General features: G+C 36.5%; 1 protein-coding gene across 1 annotated transcript in view; it reads right to left on the bottom strand.

The window, feature by feature from the left end:
* Positions 1 to 42: 42 nt before the first annotated feature.
* Positions 43 to 17,381, bottom strand: part of LOC122517850 (POU domain, class 3, transcription factor 3-A) — a 119,753-nt gene continuing 102,414 nt past the window's right edge. The window contains exons 4-7 of the mRNA XM_043636447.1: positions 14,999 to 15,278; positions 3,419 to 3,530; positions 365 to 715; positions 43 to 89 (exon numbers count right to left, since the gene is read on the bottom strand). Of these exons, the coding sequence (XP_043492382.1) occupies positions 43 to 89; positions 365 to 715; positions 3,419 to 3,530; positions 14,999 to 15,278 (790 nt within the window). The remainder of the gene's footprint in view (positions 90 to 364; positions 716 to 3,418; positions 3,531 to 14,998; positions 15,279 to 17,381) is intronic.

The following is a 17,381-nucleotide window of genomic DNA, read 5'->3' as shown; positions in this document are numbered from 1 at the left end:
GCTATCCAGGGCCCACCGTCCAATCTCCTCACGAATGCCTATTTAAGTATCTGGTTTGTAGGGGCTCGCATCCCACAGAATTTTGTTCCCTATTTTGTGTGTTCGAAGTATAATTTAATAAAAAATTATTAGTAATCGATAAGCCAATTTTTAGGGAACGTTATTAAAAATATTTAATCGAGTATAATTTTTTATTTGAAATAATAAATTATAAGTGATAGAGATTTAATATAATATTCGTTTATTATATTACGAGTTATTATTAGTATTCTAAGGAAAACCTTTTGATGAAAGGTACCTGGACTGAGAATAGATTTGACAGGTGTAACTATGGTAATGGGAATGAAATGAAACGTGAACGTACCTGCCACGCTAGGATAAAGTTGAAGCAAAGCGTCGAGGAGCATCCCCTCGTGGAATTCGCCTACGTCGTGACTTTTGTCTCTCTTGCGTCGATCCAATCTCCTAGGGCTTCTACCCCTTCGTTCCCTGGGCTGTCTGTTGCCTGCAGGACACGTGCCCCACGCGGGACCATTAGACGTAAGCATCCTAGCCTCGGAAGGTTCACCGACCGAGATTTCATCCTCAGCGAACTCGTCCTCGCTACCTGGTTTCGACGTAGACGTGCGACGATGACGACAATGATGATGATGATGATGATTCAAACGATTAGCCGCGTTCAATTCGCTCTCCTCGTCCGTTTCCGGGTGGTCCCCTGTTTTAACAAATCGAAAATAATCCAAAAAAAAAAAGAAAAAAAAATAGATAAAATTAATAACACACTCGTTCGTTGGATTATTATTATTATTATTTTATATTTGTTTTATAATTTCGATCTTTTTCACGTTAACACGTATACATGTTACTATTAAAACGTGAGATATATCAATTTATAGAATAATCATTTATTTTATGAAATAATTCATTAAACGGTACAACGATACTTTCTCTAAAACGTTTAATTGTTATAAGTTCAATTGCATCAACCAATTATTTTATACAACAATTAAATCAAACCGAATAATAGATTTATATGAATGTGTGTGTGTGTGTGTGTGTAACCCACGCCAGAGAGAAGACCGATGTTTCGACGCTTATTATTCGCTTGTAGAAACTAAATCGAGGAGGATTCGGACGTTTTGAAGGCAAACAAATTCCATAGGGCACCGAACAGAGAAGGGAGGAAAGTTACGCGTGGGTGTTTCAAAGGGTGCGTGGGAGGTGTGCGCTGCTGCCGGTGTGAATGGCGGTGGTGGGGTGGTAGCAGTAAATTTTTGGCTGGAAATTTCGCCGCCAGCGATGTACGAGGAGACGGGTGGTGGGCTGGTGGGTGGGTGGAGTAGGGGGAAGGGGGACTTCTACCGTTGCGGCCGCCATTGTCTCCGCAAAAGAGCATAACGAAACGAATGACGTCGGTACCGTCGTCGTTGTTGTTTCACGACGTGTACGAGAAAACCCTTTTTTTTTTTGTTGGTTTTGTTTTTTGCACCCCCTCAACCCTGCCACCTCCATCCCCTTGTTTTCGCTTTACCACCTATTCTTGTTGTTGTTGTTGTTGTTGTTTTATACCCCTCCCACCGTTCCTTTTAACAAGTCAGCTGTATCAACAAACCTCCACCCCCGCCCCCCTCATCCCCATCCCCGAAGTTCCCCGAGGTTAGCACCCTTTATCCACCCAGCCCAACCCCCTTTCTCACCCCATTCTCTTTCTCTTTCTATTTCTGGTTTTTACGAGGCACGTTACCGTCCTTCCAAATCTACTACCACGCAGAGCTTACTCTAGTGGATTATTTACGCGCGTGAACAACGTTATGCGAGTTCGCATTTCGCGCACGATACTTGTCCATTGTTAATGAAAGTAGAGTTGTTCATACTTGTAGACTAGGTACAGGACAACGTTGTTTCGAATATCTCTACGTCTACCGTTAGATTATAGTCCAACAAGAGAGTACACGACTTTTTTTTTGTCTTTCTTTCTTTCTTTCGTGTTATGGTTGCTATCATAAAGATGACGAGAAAAGCTTTTATTCCTTTTTTTCTTTTATTTTTTTTTTTTTTGTTTTTTTGTTTGTCGTTCGTTAACACAAAAAACTGTTAAACATTGGTGCCGGTTATATTTTCTCAATTGCATTCGATACGATTTGAAAGATTTATACGTATATTTATTAATTAATAATTTAGAATAATTATTCGAAAAATGGACATAATTGAATTTCCGATACGTTTCACGATACTCGTCGAAAACTCTCCCCTTCATTGGTTTCATATCTTCTGAGTAGAAGTTATTTTTGGATTGGTTAGTCGATTACGTGCGAAGTACTTGTCTGTGTCTGTGTGTGTAGGTTCGAATGAATGAATGAACGAATGAATGAATGAATGAATGAGATGGGTTGATGGTTAAGACTAATGTACGTCGTGCGGGTATGTATATTTGATTAGCACCGTATCCTCTCGTCAAACGTCGAAAGGCTCATCACCATGCTAATTAGACGTCGGACTAATGGGAAGTATAAGTCAGAGGTCGTGTCACGTTTATCTCAACCAACACCGTACGTACCTACCCCCTTTCCTTCCTTCCCTTCCTTCCTTCCCTTCCTTCCTTCGTTCCTCTTCGAAATACGATAGATGTAGATACGATAAAGGATGTAGGAAAGAATCGGTGAGTAAGTAAGGTTTGTTTGTTTGTGTGAAAATAAAAAAATATTGTTTTTGCAAACACGTATTGTTAGGTCGGCAAAGTTCATAACGATAGGCTGCCATGTTAAACTTCAATGCTTAGTTTGTTTGTTTGTTTGTTGCGTTAGTAATCGTGACAAGCCAACTGACAAATCATAAAGAAGGATCTAAAATATATGAAGTACCTATGTGTATGGGGTTTTATCTCCCTGCTTGATATGTTTCACGAGGAAGAAGAAGATCCTTGTATTTGTAATTGTTTTACGATTAATCTTCATATCTTCAAAGGCTAGTCTCATCTAAAATGAATAAGCAAGTATCTATCTCTACTAACGATCTGTCATGTCAACGATTTTCATTTTATCTTTCCTACGTATTTTATTATCAATTATTTGAAGCTTTCATATTTTTTCTAATCGTATATTCAATATCGAGAAAAAAGTATACTTTAGAGAGAAATCTGATTAAATCTATCTATCCTGTAATTTTTATTTTTAATGTAAGATATACTGGAAGAAGAAGAAGAAGAAGAAGATTCGATTGGTATTAACACATTCGCTGTATTTTCATTGATAATTGTAATTTTCAAATAGTATATAGATTTTATTATAAGATATTATTTATTTAAATGATATAATTTGAAATGTTTTCGATTAGCGAATATGTTAAAGTTAAAGTTAAAAGTTAAAGAAAAAGAAAAAAAAAAGGGGGGGGAGAAAAGATAATAAATAATTGTACTAACCGTTACTGAGTTCTTCGTAGACAGGATTATAAAGATCCTGAGACGTGTAAGGATCTGGACCAGGGCTGCTGCAGACGAAAACACCTCTGTTGCTTTCCTTCACGTCCAGCATCTGTCGTAATAACGTTGGACAAGTTAAAACGTTGGAATTCTTGGTAAAAGTTGTTAAGATTCTAGGTCGTATATATTTAAGAACTTGTTTTTTTTTTTTATTATCATCACGTCAAATTAATTTTTATTAAGATTCAAGATTATTATTATTATTGTTATCCTACAGGAGCGACAAAATTACGAATCTCATCATACGATTCAACGAAGAAATTATTTGACTGGGTAATACTTGAATCGTATATATAACAAATTATATTTTTTCATATATAATAAAGTAATATAAAATATATATTATTCGTACGCGCGTTTCGTTGATGAATAGTTTTAACGTGTGAGGTATGCAAAAGAACCAAAAAAAAAAAAAAAAATACAGAATAAATTATATCCCTTTGTTGAAATAATATTATTTTAATTTCGCGAGTAATTTAAATCGCGTGACTCGAGTGAAAACAAAAAAAAGAAAAAAATATCCACGACAAAACGTAGCAGAACTTTTACTCGTAATTCGAGATTAGAATATGAAACAAAAAAACAAATAGAAAAAAAAGAAAAGAAACAAAAGTGAAGGTTCAAGCACGAAAAAAAAAGGGTTTCTTTCAAAATGATGGAAAAGATTAAGATTTCAAAGTAGAAAAAAAGGAAAATACTGAAGCGAGAAGCTGAAATCACCAGTCTTAACGCTTTCCTCGCGTTTCCGGCCAGCGATTAACTCGTTTCAACCCCTAAAGACTCTTCAGATCCTTTGAGCCCTTCACAATCCCTACTACCATCCCTTTCTACCTCTTCCGTTAGGCACCATTTCTATATATATATATATTCGTTTCTATCTTTGTTTCTCTTTACGTCAGTAGTTTCCATTCTGGTAAAGAGAAAGGAAGAAACATTTTAGTTAGAGAAAGAAAGACAAAATATATATGAGATAAAAAAAGATAGAAATATAAGGATGACGAGGATGATAGGGTCGAAAGTTAATCCTTAAATTGACGGTGATCCTTAGCCCTTCGAGAGAATAATAAGGATCAATCTCTCGAACGTGAGATTTTTTTCTTGACCGGTCATTTTTACTTTTTTTCTATTTTTTTATATTTAAATATTAGCCCTCCAAACCCGAAAGGGGGCGGAGTAAAGAATAAATAAAATAAATAAAAAAAATATTTAAATACTAATTTGTCAAATTCTCAAACACACGACAGTTCATTATTTTTCTATCTCTCTATCTCTTTTTTTTTGTTTCTTTTTTTATTGTAATTTTGCATCCAACATTATTTCACGATTTTATAATAAATGTGAATCGGTTAAAAGAAATAAATGTAAATATTCAGAGATTCAAGGAATTCTTTTCCATCCTCTTATATCTTATCTTTCATCTTTTCTCGTGCGCGTACTTGCAAAAAATGGGGGGAAAAATAAAGAAAAGTAAAAAAAGGTGAAAAAAGATGTTCGCGTTAAAAAGTTGGAAGTCTTTCTCTCTCTCTCTCTCTCTCTCTCTCGGCAAGATTGTCCGACTAACGTTAAGTATATTCGAAACTATCGAGCGAATAAGTTTTTTTTTTAACTTGGGAAATATAAAATAATAATAAAAAAAAGAAAAAAAAGAAAAAGAAAAACGCAAAATTGTAAAATACCCGGAATATATATTCGTACTCGGAGTTAAAAGCTGTCGTAACTTTGTAAGATACGAGTCCCAGATTGTTAACAATAAACATTATTCAACTTTACCATGGAAAAAAATGTTCAAACGTCTTAGCACTTTCGCGAATTGCAATTGTTTCGGTGGATCGTGCGAAGGAAGGGGGTGGTGATGGGCAGGGGGTGGCTTCGGAGAAAATGATTTTCCGATAAATATAAAATACAAGCTGTTAGTTAGTTGTTAGTCGATTACATTGATTTCGTTTGTTCATTTAGTTAGGCATTTAACTGATTGCAAAATTTCTCATCGAAAATAGCACATGCCTGATAATAATAATGATGATAATGATGATTATGATGATGGGGAGGGGGGAGGAGGGGATAGGGGAAACATTTATTAAACTATAAACAAAATTTATGTACCATTTATTACTCTAAATGGTAAAATTATTCAACAAATTTTACCGTGGATTATGCCAGAGAATCGTATATTAAACTGATTTAAGTGTAAATATTTGACGAGAAACGATAATCGCGTGTGTTAGTTGATTCACGTTCAGGCCGCGACCTGATTTTCAACCCCCATTTTGTAAACTATGGGGTAAAAGAGAGAAAGAGAGAGTATACAAGAGAACCCTTTGGAATGTAAAATCATTTCAAACGTTAAATCCTGAATATTATCTTTCACATAATAGTCGCATGACTTTTACATTTTTTTCTTTTTTTATATACAAACGATAGAAAAAGGGGTGAGATCAAATTGACATAATCGTGAGTAGAATAGAGGTAACCAGAAATAGGTTAGAACGATTTAATCCTTGACAGGGTTATCCAGTTTAACCATCGTTGATCCACCCTTCCTTCCTTCCATTCTCTCTCACCAACCCCCACCCTTTTCCACTACAACCCTTCATCATCCACTACGTGTTTCGTTCTAATATAATACATCGATCTACGTTCACACTCATAGATAGTTTCCGGTCTTCGTAAGGTTCATTTCATACCTGTGTCTCATTTCAACTAGGTGAATTTGCCAGGTGAAATTGGACCACGGATGGTTTATATCCACGTTAAACGAAAATAAATGGCGTGCCACGATCCTCGATCTATCTTCCTACTCTTCCTTCAAGGACACCTACTCCCACGCCACCTCCCCACACCCCACTTACACCCCCCCAATCTCATTTTTATTTTTGTTTTCAATATGGTACTTCATTGAGAATAAATTATTCAATGAGAACGAATTGATATTATCTTTGATAAACTATTAGGATGAATGAGTATACGATGATAAGATTATCTCCAATTGATTTTTCATTGAAAATTATTTTGCCGTAGATGAATAAATGATCAAGAAATGTAAGAAGATTCTTGAATGGCCAGCTGACCCCGGGTGTGGGTGGATGGTTTTTATTAGAAAATATTATACATTATGCAGGTGATTATTTTCATCTTAAATCGGTATAAAATTTACAGTAGGTCGAAAGGTTGTGACGGATAATCCGATCATCGGATACGCGAGACGAAAATAAAGAATTCGATTTATCGTAGGATACGTAGCTACAACGATAGAATTAGATATCCGTTTTTGAAAATGGTTGAATGATATATATCTTCTTAGTTATTAGTAGAAATCAACGAGAATATTTTTAATGAACAATCTCAACGCGAACATTTTCTCGAGAAATTATTTTAACAGCATAGAAACCGAACTTTTACTTGATACGATCCAATTGATTTTGTTTGAAAAATTTATTCATTCTATATATACATATATTTTATCGTATTAATTATATTATTATATTATAATTATTATTTATTATATATATATTTATATATATTTATAAATAAAATATATATATTTATAAATATATTTTATAAATATATTTATAAATAAATAATATATATATATATATATATATATATATATATATATATATTATATTATATTATTATATTATAATAATTATAATTATATTATAATTATTTTATCGTATTAATTATATTTAAAATCGATGGAAAAAATAATGGATATCATTCGATTCGAACCGATTTCTCTGTCCCTTGTTATTATAATTTTCTTTGAAAAAATAAAAAATAAAAAAAAATAGGAGGAAAAAAAAAACAGGAAAAAAATTAGATCGAAGAATATATCGTTGGTCATTTCAATTCCCATTGGTCGTTTTCGCAAGAGCAAAAGCAATTGGTTCAAGACGATCTATCATACTCGTCGACCCTGAAATGCCAGAGCAAAGCTACCACTACTATTACTACTATTACTATTACTACTACTATTGGTAGAAACGCTGACTACTACTACTACCCTTCCCTTTCTCTTAAGGGAAACGAAATAAGCGAGCCGCACCTAAATTAAAGTCCCGAGGGCAAAGACTATCTGACACAAAAGAGGATCGCCCGATTACTCTCTCATCGTTCCAGTTATAACGTCCAAGGGCCTCTTGCTGGTTACAGAGGAAGAGAGGGGGCCTGGGAGGAAACCCGAGGGTATGGGGGGAGAATAATTGTCGTTCCACGGCAAGCCTTTTGGGTATGGCCTCGAGAATTACACCCTTTTCCGAGGGTTGCTTTTCCTAATAAGAGCGTATCGCGAGTAATACGCGTACGAATTTCAACCTAGCTTTACTTCCTTTACTTTAAAAAAGGGAATGGCATTTGCGAAGGGCCGGTCGACCTACTGCTCGTAAATCTAAACGGAACAACTCGAAACACTTTATTTGGCCCGGAGCTAAAGCTAAGTCGCCAAACTGAGTACCACAACACCCCCACTCTCATCTTTGTCTGTCATATTTTTCTCAACTTACTTTAAACTTAAAACCCTTTTTGGTTGAACACTTTTGTTTGTACACGAGGATGGGGAAACAAAATATTTGAAATGTATGAGATTGTATTGAAATTATCGATCTTTCGTTCATTTCAAAAGTAAATTTTATCAAAGAAAGTTTACGAATAAACTTTAGGTTCAGCCTAATAGAAGAATCAAAAATATTACGAGTATGATCGAACAGTGAGAGTGATATTCGTGTTATAGACGTATTCCAACGGAGAGGTTTGATCCATCGTATCAACAGCAGGAAGCAATATGTCGGTTCGGTAATAGCGTGGAGCACGAAGGCTAATAGCTTGTCCCTAACGCGCCTAACTTGCCTTGCACTCTCCGAACCTGTCCACTATACATGTGTGCGTGTGTATGTGTGGGGGTAGGTAGATGGGTGTATCGATGTAGTCACCTATCTCACTCACACATGTGACGTGTCACGGACGTATATAACACGCATGCACACGCAGATAGAGAAGCTCCGAAACGAGTAGGAGGGGATGGCAGAAGGGTGGGGAATGGGGAATGAGGAATGGGGGAGGATTAATAGTTGGAGAAACGTAGACGTTAAGGTCGTAGCTCGAAGGCATGCACACGCGATCATCATCCCTATAGGGTTTCGAAGGGCCGACGAAGTGGATGATATCCCGAGATTCCGATGTTTCTCATGTTAGTAGGTGTCTTCTCTCTCTCTCTCTCTCTGTTGCACTTGTATGCAAGGTCTGGTTAGCTTCGTTAATATGGTAACCCGAGCGGTACTAACGTAACTGGCTAATTGTTAGTTATTGCATCAATTGCATTAGGTTCTAAGTCCGATGTTAACCCGGGTGGTACCATCTCTCTATCGTTAGATCAAACCTCGCTTTCGGATAGATACCACAGCGAACAGGGTGGCCACCCCACACCTGTGATGATGATGATGATGATGATGATGATGATGTCCTTGTCTAACAACGTAACCCACGACACGGGATTGACCCTCGTAATATGCCTCGACATACAACAGGTGAATGTATAGTCGAGTGTATCGATGGTTATCCCTGAGGAAGTGGGTTTGATGGGTCGTTCCCTTCCAACCTGGGATGGATAATTCTCAAGGATTTATCGTTAGGAACGATTTACGGGGATTGTAATCATTTTATCGGACTAAGTATACTTTGATTTGTAACACGTGTGTTAATCATGCTCGATCAGAGATTCCAAATGATTTTATCTAAATGTCTTTCGTTTCGAAACAATCGTACTTCTATCAAGCACGTTTAAGAAAAGGAAAAGCCACTTTGAAACGAACGCTGAGTTACCCTCCCGCGCTATTGATTAAAAGTTAAACAAGCTAATGATGCTCGGATCAGGGATTCTAATTAATATAGATTTCTAATGATTTTATAAATGTCTTTTGTTTCGAAACAATCTCGTCGTACCTTTTTATATATCAACCACATTTGGGAAAAACCTAATTCCGAAGGGAACAATTAGAGTGACTTAAAGGCGAAGCTTGGGGGTAAGGGAAAAGCCAGCCACTTTGAAACCTAAGTGAGGAAGAAAAGTGAATAAAGGAAAGTGAGATTGTGTGCGAGCGAGTGAGATAGATAGATAGATAGATAGACAGACGGACAGACAGATAGATATATAGTTGAGAGGGGCAAACTAAGTGCTGTAGAAAATTACTGCGAGCGTAGAATGAGCGTTAGAGAAAGATAGAAAGATACGGGGGTAGGAGAGGAAGGGGGGCTGGGGCTGGGGGTTGCGACGAGAGGACGGGGGAGTAAGGGGGTGTTGCCCGCCAGGACCATTTCCGTCCTTCTGATTCTTTTAGCGCGAATTTGACCCTCGTCGGGGACGAAAAGAAACGAAGCGCGTCCTCTTCTCGCAATTAAGTTACCGAACTAAGAGAAAAAGAACCTGGACCGAAGAGCCGGGTAGAAAAAGAAAGAGGTGGGGATGGGCTTGGGGTTGGAGTTGGGGGTTGGGGTTGGGGATGGTGCAGGAAGATCGTCGCCGTTGGCGAACAACCCTGGATATTTGCGCAAACTCCATTTGCGAAATTAGAGATCTTCTTTTCTTCGGTGGTATGGCAATCGGGTGGAGAACTGAGGTGACGCGGCACAATAGTAATATATACACCCTATATATATATATATATAAATATATATGTGTGTGTGTGTATGCTATCTTTGTTTACTTTTTCATTTTTTCTCTCTATCTTTCTCTGTGTGTTTCCGTTATCGATTTTTTCTCGTTGCTATCTTTTTTTCCCACGATTAATCATTCTTTTTTTGTTTCATTTCTATCAACAATAAATATAACCCAAACAACTCCCCCCCCCTCACGCCCACCCCTATCGATTTGAAATATTACCTCGTTAAAATAATTTTCTTTACGTAATATTATACTATTGAAATATCGTTGTTTAATACTTATCTCTTATCCCATTCGATTTATTTTCTTTATTATTTAGCGAAGAAACAAATTTTCTCGTATCAGCCCTTTTTATAATTTAATACGTTTTGTACGAATTTGTAAATTTTTAAAAAGGGAAAAATTGTTCGTTTCTTTGCTAATCGAGTAACCGTTTACTAACTTTTTACTATTCTAATGTATATCATTTACATATACATATAAGGAAAAGGTGTCAACCCTTATTACTTGTATTCTTTTTTCTTTTTATTTTTCTTAACTCTAAGATTCCCTTCTCGTCGTCGTCGAAGGAATCCTATTTCTGTGATATCCAGAGGGAGGATTTTTTCACAAACCCTACATCTTTTTTTCTACCTTCCTACCACCCTACCCCTTCCTTTTTTTATCCCCCCTCCCTTCCCTGTTACTTCCTTATCTCCCTCAGTGAAAGAATTTCAACACAGAAGTGGTTATTCACGTGTCCACGTGTGTCGGTGTGTAATATTTTACGTGTGTCTATATCTGTGTAAATGTACGTGTAACGTGTACGTGTATTACGTACGTGCAAGTTTTATTTATCCGTGTATATTGTTATTTGTTGTTTCGTGTGTTTCGTGTGGGGAGATTTTCGGTTTTATCTACGATCGCGACTAAGATGATATTTCATTTTTCTACGGGTTGTTTTATGAACCACGTACTGGTATACTAATCTCTCCCCCGTATCATTTTAAACGTTTTCTCTAACAATAAATTCCATATATATATATAAATATATATAAATAAATATATTTTTTTTTCTTTACAAGATGGGAGAGAGAGAATAAAAAAAAAAAGAAATATAAAACCGAACGACTTTTCTTTTTAATGCACGAAGGATACGAATATGTGGTTTAAGGGATGGGATACGGGGCCGGGGGCGAGGGTTGGGGGGATGGGATTGTGGACCGGGTTTAATAACCACTCCTTGTCAAATTTTTCAGCAAAGTGACTTTATTTTTATCCTTTATCATGTCATCACCGCCCAACTTTCTTTCTTTATAGTTTAGTATACACAGAACTGTTTTTTTTTTGTTTTTCTTTTTTTTTGTTTTTTGCTATCATAAATCCTTTATCATTTTGCGTATCATCCCCTAGAATATTTTGGTTAATTGCTTCTCATACTTGTATCTATAGTGCCATTTTGTTTGTTTCTTTTTTCTTTTCGCTAACTTGTACAATTTTTTTTGTTTATTCCATTGATCTTTTTCGAATAATGATTTTTTTTTAATGTTTGTTTGTTTAACAATGCGAAGAATTGTTTTGGATCGTTTCTTTTTTTTAAAGAGCTCCTATCGGTGCAAGTGTAAGAAGCAAATTGTGACGAAATAAAAAATTAACGCTCGTTCGTTCATTCGCACTCTCTCTCTCTCTCTCTCTCTCTTTCTCTCTTTCTCTCTTTCATTCTTTCAATCTAACCCGTTACTCTCTCGCATCATTCATTTTGTTTTTACATATCACGACAATGAGATACAACACCGAACTGAAATATTGCATCGTTCATCGAATTAGATAATTTAACGATAATAATAATAATAATAATAATAATAATAATAATAATAAATAATAATAATAATAATCATCATAATAATTATAATAATGACAATGACGACGACGACGACGACGACTTAAACGAAGATAATTAATAATTAATAATAATTAATAATAATAATAATAATAATAATAATAATAATAGGATTTTCGCAACGAAACGAGAAACGAATTTGTAAAAAAATTAGTGTCGATTAGGGGGTGAGTCGTGGATTGGGGGAAAGAAAAAAGAAAAAAATAAGATAATTCGAAATTGTTTTTTTTCTTTCGTCAAGTGCACACGATTCGTTCGAGTTCGATTATTTAAAATCGTTTATTTATTATCTTCCTATCTTTTTTTCCTTTTCCTTTTTCTTTTCAGTTCATTTCTTTTTAATATTACGCTTTAGTTATTTTTATATTTTACTCTACAATTATCTGCGTATACACTATTTACAATTAACGAGTTGCTTCTCTATCATCTATTTACAGTCACAAAAAAGTGCTTTTAGTCGTTCTTTTATTTAATATCTTTTTTCAAATGTTTTTTTTACTCTTTTACTCTTTTTTTTTTTCCTTTAAATCTAAATTTTACTTGTTTTTCTTTTTTTTAATATCTTTTTTTTCTTTTGTTATAGTTTTATTTTACCGTGCCCACACAACCGGCAATAAGGCCCCACTCTAAACGCCCAACTGCTAAAACGAATATTTTATACGATTTTAATTTTTTTCCGAATTTATATCTATCCTCGTCTTTATCTTTATTCTCTCTCTCTCTCTCTTTTTTTATTATTATTATTATTATAATCGTTTATATCGTTTTCTTTTTTGTTAAATCGAGAGATTGTGAAAGCACGGCACGAGTAATAAAATAAATACTGACTAGTAAACGCCCTCTTAGTGTCCCCCTCCTCATTTCATTAATTATACATTGTTTCAAATAAATTGTCAAATAAAAGATTAAACAAACAACTAAATAATAATCCCGTTGAATCCCGAAAGATTATCTCTATCTAAAAAAAAAAAAAAAAAAACAAATTCAGGATAATATTATAGCGAATCAGGTCATCTATCTTAAGGTCAACGATTAAAAACTGAATCGAGAAAAGATATCGAATTAATTTCGGGGGGTGGGGGGTTGGAAGAAAAGTAAATCCAGGTAAACGAGGGGAATAATTACGTTTGTGTTTTTTTGTTCTTTCTTTGTATTATTATTATTATTTTGAATCTAAGGAACGAGGGATGAGATATCCTAGAATTTTTTCTTTTCTCACTTATTCATCTCTCAAATAGGATATGTGAATCGTCATCATCATCATCAGTTTTCTCTTTGTTTCTTTTTTTTTATTTTTTTTTTGACCCCCGACAATTTTTTACGGGTTGTGATGGTGGTGGTGGTAGTGGTGGTGTGTGGCGACTTACTTTTTTTCCTCGCGTAGAAAAATTATAGTTTATCGCGTTTATTTGTTTCTTTTTCTTTTTTCTTTTTCTTTTTTTTCACTCGTGAAAAATGCGCTCTCTCTCTCTCTCTCTCTCTCTCTCTCGCGAAAGTTTATAATAAATTAAGTGTATTATTATTATTATTATTATTAAGTGTGTTAATAGTATATAATGTATAATGATTAGATTAGAGATGTTATACACAATACAAGATGATTGTGGTGTGTGTGTGTTTGTGCGTGCGTTTGTGCGTGTGCGCGAGAAAACAACACGTCGCGAATATTTCTCTCTCTCTCTCTCTTTGTCTTTTATCTCTAAATGAGGATACTTTTTTTTGCAATGTATGACGACGACGACGACGACGACGACGACGACGAAGACGACGTGTGTCACGTGTCACGAACGTTTAAATAAATTTCTTCGGGCCTTGCGAGAAGTTGATGTATCTGTTGCATGGTGCACAACGGACACATCTCTTCCTCGGTGCCATCGGCAACGATTCGTCTAGCACTACCGGGTGTTTTTTTGTTGTACCACGAATCGAGTATATAAGCGTAACCTTCGGAGTCGAGTAGATTCGATGACGTCATCATAGTAGTCGAGGAAGACGACGAGGAGGAGGAGGAGGAGGAGGAGGATGATGATGGGTTCGAGGATGGGAATCTGAAACTCGTTTTCAAGGATGATCTCGAAGTAGCAATAGACGATGGTGGATGAAGAAGAGGTGGAGGAGGAGGTGGAGGAGGAGGTGGAGGAGAAGGGGGAAGAATAAGAGGTAACGGTGGTGGTTGGGGGGTCGGTGAACATCTCAAGGACTCGAGTAATTCGGTGTCCTTAAAATCGATATAGGAGTAACCCTCGGAATCAACCGATTGTCTTCTGATAACAGATTCTTGATCTTTAACAGGAGAAATGGTAGTAGTCGGTATTGGATGATACGAGATAGGACTATTCTTATTGTTAAGAGGATTGATTTTTGTTTTTGGTCTATGCGTTGGAGTTATGGGTAATTGTTGTTGCTGTTGCTTGTTGTTATATGTACGAATAGAACGATTAGTCGAAGAAATGCAACTACTATTAGTACTATTGGAATCGTGTTGGTGGTGGTGGTGGTAGTTATTGCGGTTGTTTCGATTGTTCTCATCGTTTAGATTATTACTGGTTAAGAGGGTGGATGATAGTGGAGAATTAGTGGTCGGTGTAGGTGGTGGTAAGGGTTGGCGTTGTTGTTGTTGACTGGTTATCAATGCGTTTTGAGTGGCTAGAATGAGATGACTGTTGTTTAGTAATTCGTTATTGTTGTTGTTGGTATTATTATTATTTAGGGTCTGATTAATGATACTATTGTTAATAGTAATATTGGAAATATTTGTACGGGGCACGTGTGTAGCTATAGAAAGCGAAACTTCCTGAGATTTGGCGAGTAAGGCTCGTGGCGTACGGTAACCACCTAACACCGCCCTTGAGGGCTTCTCCGTGACGCGAAGTATCGCCCTTGGGTCCCGGTAGTCGAGATAGTCGAGGTGATGGGGACGCAACGTGGCCTGCGGTTGTCGCTCCCGTAGGTGTTCACCCCGTTCATGGGGATTTGTACCTCGTACCTCGATCGTCGGCGCTTGACCGATCGGATGATGATGATGATGATGATGCTGACTCGGCAAGTGATTGTGCAGTTGGGAGGAATGGGTGCTGGTTGTCCCTCCCCCCATCGTGTCGGGCAAATCCTCGTAGAGTACGGCGGCCGCGCTGCTGCTGGTGTTGCCCACCGAACCACCATGAGATTGGCAGTCCGGAAGTACCCGTGTCCGTCCCGCCGCTGCGGCCGCTGCTGCACCCGCTGCACTCTTGCACGGCAATAGATTCTGTACTTTTCGTTTGTGCCTAAAATCAAACATAAATCAAACGTGACATTTATTTTACGTTATAATCGTTATATCTTCAATTTATTCATTAATTTATTAATATTACGGATAAACCCCGAAAGATAAGATATAAATATCTTATCGCGCACGCGCGAATCCTTCGAAATATATTCTACTTTATATTCTTAACTCATTCGTCCTCATGGCGGGATTAGTTTAGGAACTCGTTGTAATTGTTTGTACAAGCGGACGTTGGTTTTAGGTTCGGGGGTTAGGGCTGATGCACGCGAGCAAATACCTACGTACGCGCGCTCTCCTAGAGATAGCGTTCTTATTCAATGTTAACTTTAATGAAACGAAGAGGATGCCGAGAAGGAAACTGTTGCCTTTGCCTATCAATGCCGTTTCATACGTTCATTGGTTGCTTGCTTGGTTAGATTTACTACACCCTAGTAGGTGACTCTACTTTAGAGAGTATTCAAGAGATTTGTGTACTCGAGTAAATACATGTAACATCTATGTATTGGTATAATATATATTTATGCCCACATATATGTGGGTGTGTGCGCGTGTACGTAATATATGTAGAAACACGTGTATATGTTCTATGTAATTCAACCAGCAATTCCACATAAAACACGTCTCCATTCGTACGATCCGTGCTTCCCTTTACCTTCCTCCCCCCTCCCCCAGCCCTCTTCTCGAGTTGTTACCCTACGTCCCGGTCCGGTCCTTCGTATCCGTTAATCACGATGAGCACGGGGTAAAAGCGTTTAAATTTGCCACATCCAACTAGTGTATAGGGGTGCTACTAGGGTGGTATGGTGTACTACTACTATTACCACCCTGTGAGATGGAAGGGAAGGTATTCATTTATCCGAAAGGATCTGTGGTATAAACGCAAAGTGATGGGGTAGGTGGGGGATGGGATGGGGGATAGGAGGAAGGGTTGAAAGGTCTGCACTACGGAGATAATAACAACGGTAACATACACTTGTGCCACACTTCTATGTTTTTAAGTTACAACATATTCTTATAGATTTGTGTTTCCAGTTGAATTACATAAAGAGAAGGATTCTTCTCGAATAAGATCAATCTTGTAATAATCTTTGAAGATAGTTAAGAGACGAGAATGATAAAACACATAAGTTTGAAAGATTACTACAAAATTAGGGACTTTTTGTATGATCGAAAAAAACGATGTTCGATTGTTTTACCATTTATCTATCATTTGCTAAATCTTTTTCTTATCTTTCTTATTTCTTTTTTTTTCTCTTTCACTCAGCTTTAGAATAGAAACGTATAATATATATATATAAACCATGATTCCCAAAGTACCACGTAGTTAAGTGGTGTATCTTCCAAGTTTTAATTATCTAGTTAACTCTGTTTGGTTCGATAATATTTGCTTTTATAATTAAACTACTGGGTAAGAGGCTAACAACCACCACCAGCACCAGCACCAGTACCAGTACCAGTATCAGCACTACTACTACCATACCATTTCCAGAAAACCAGCATCACGATTATGTACATACACTTTCGTCAGTAGGTCGAAGAAAAAGATAGTGAAATCTGTATGGATTGCGAATAATAAAGCGTGTAAAATGTGCTAGGGTAGATAATTGGGTATACAAAGAAGAAAATCAGCTAGCTAGCTAGCTAGCTTTTCTTTGCCTCTGGCTGTTCACTCTGACCCAGCTAAAAGGGGGGAAAAAAAAACCACCTAGAAAAAAAACAACACGAAGCTTTTTCGGATTTATTGACCAACCACAAGATACCACCACTCGGTCTTCCTTCCTTCCTTCCTTCCTTTCTTTCTTTCTTTCTTTTCGAAACCTGAGTTCTAATTTTTCTACATTAAATGTACGAAGATTAAAACTCATTTCTCATATTTCTATCTCATTTTTATTTTCTTCCATTATCATCCTCGTTATAATAATTATAACGCATTAACATTGTATTCGTGTTACATTAATTTTCCATAAAAGCGCGTTACAAAAACAACACTTCCTTTTTCCTTTCTATTACGAGAGAAACATTTTTGCTAAACTTTTTTGCGAATATATATATTAGATAGGAATTTAAATAGCAATCGATCAATTTATTTTCTTTATATTCG

Source organism: Polistes fuscatus, unplaced genomic scaffold (genome assembly GCF_010416935.1).
Source record: "Polistes fuscatus isolate 324 unplaced genomic scaffold, CU_Pfus_HIC Scaffold21, whole genome shotgun sequence".
NCBI classification, from domain to species: Eukaryota; Metazoa; Arthropoda; class Insecta; order Hymenoptera; family Vespidae; genus Polistes; species Polistes fuscatus.
The sequence above is the reverse complement of the archived record's forward strand: the minus strand, read 5'-3'. Positions and strand labels throughout refer to the sequence as shown.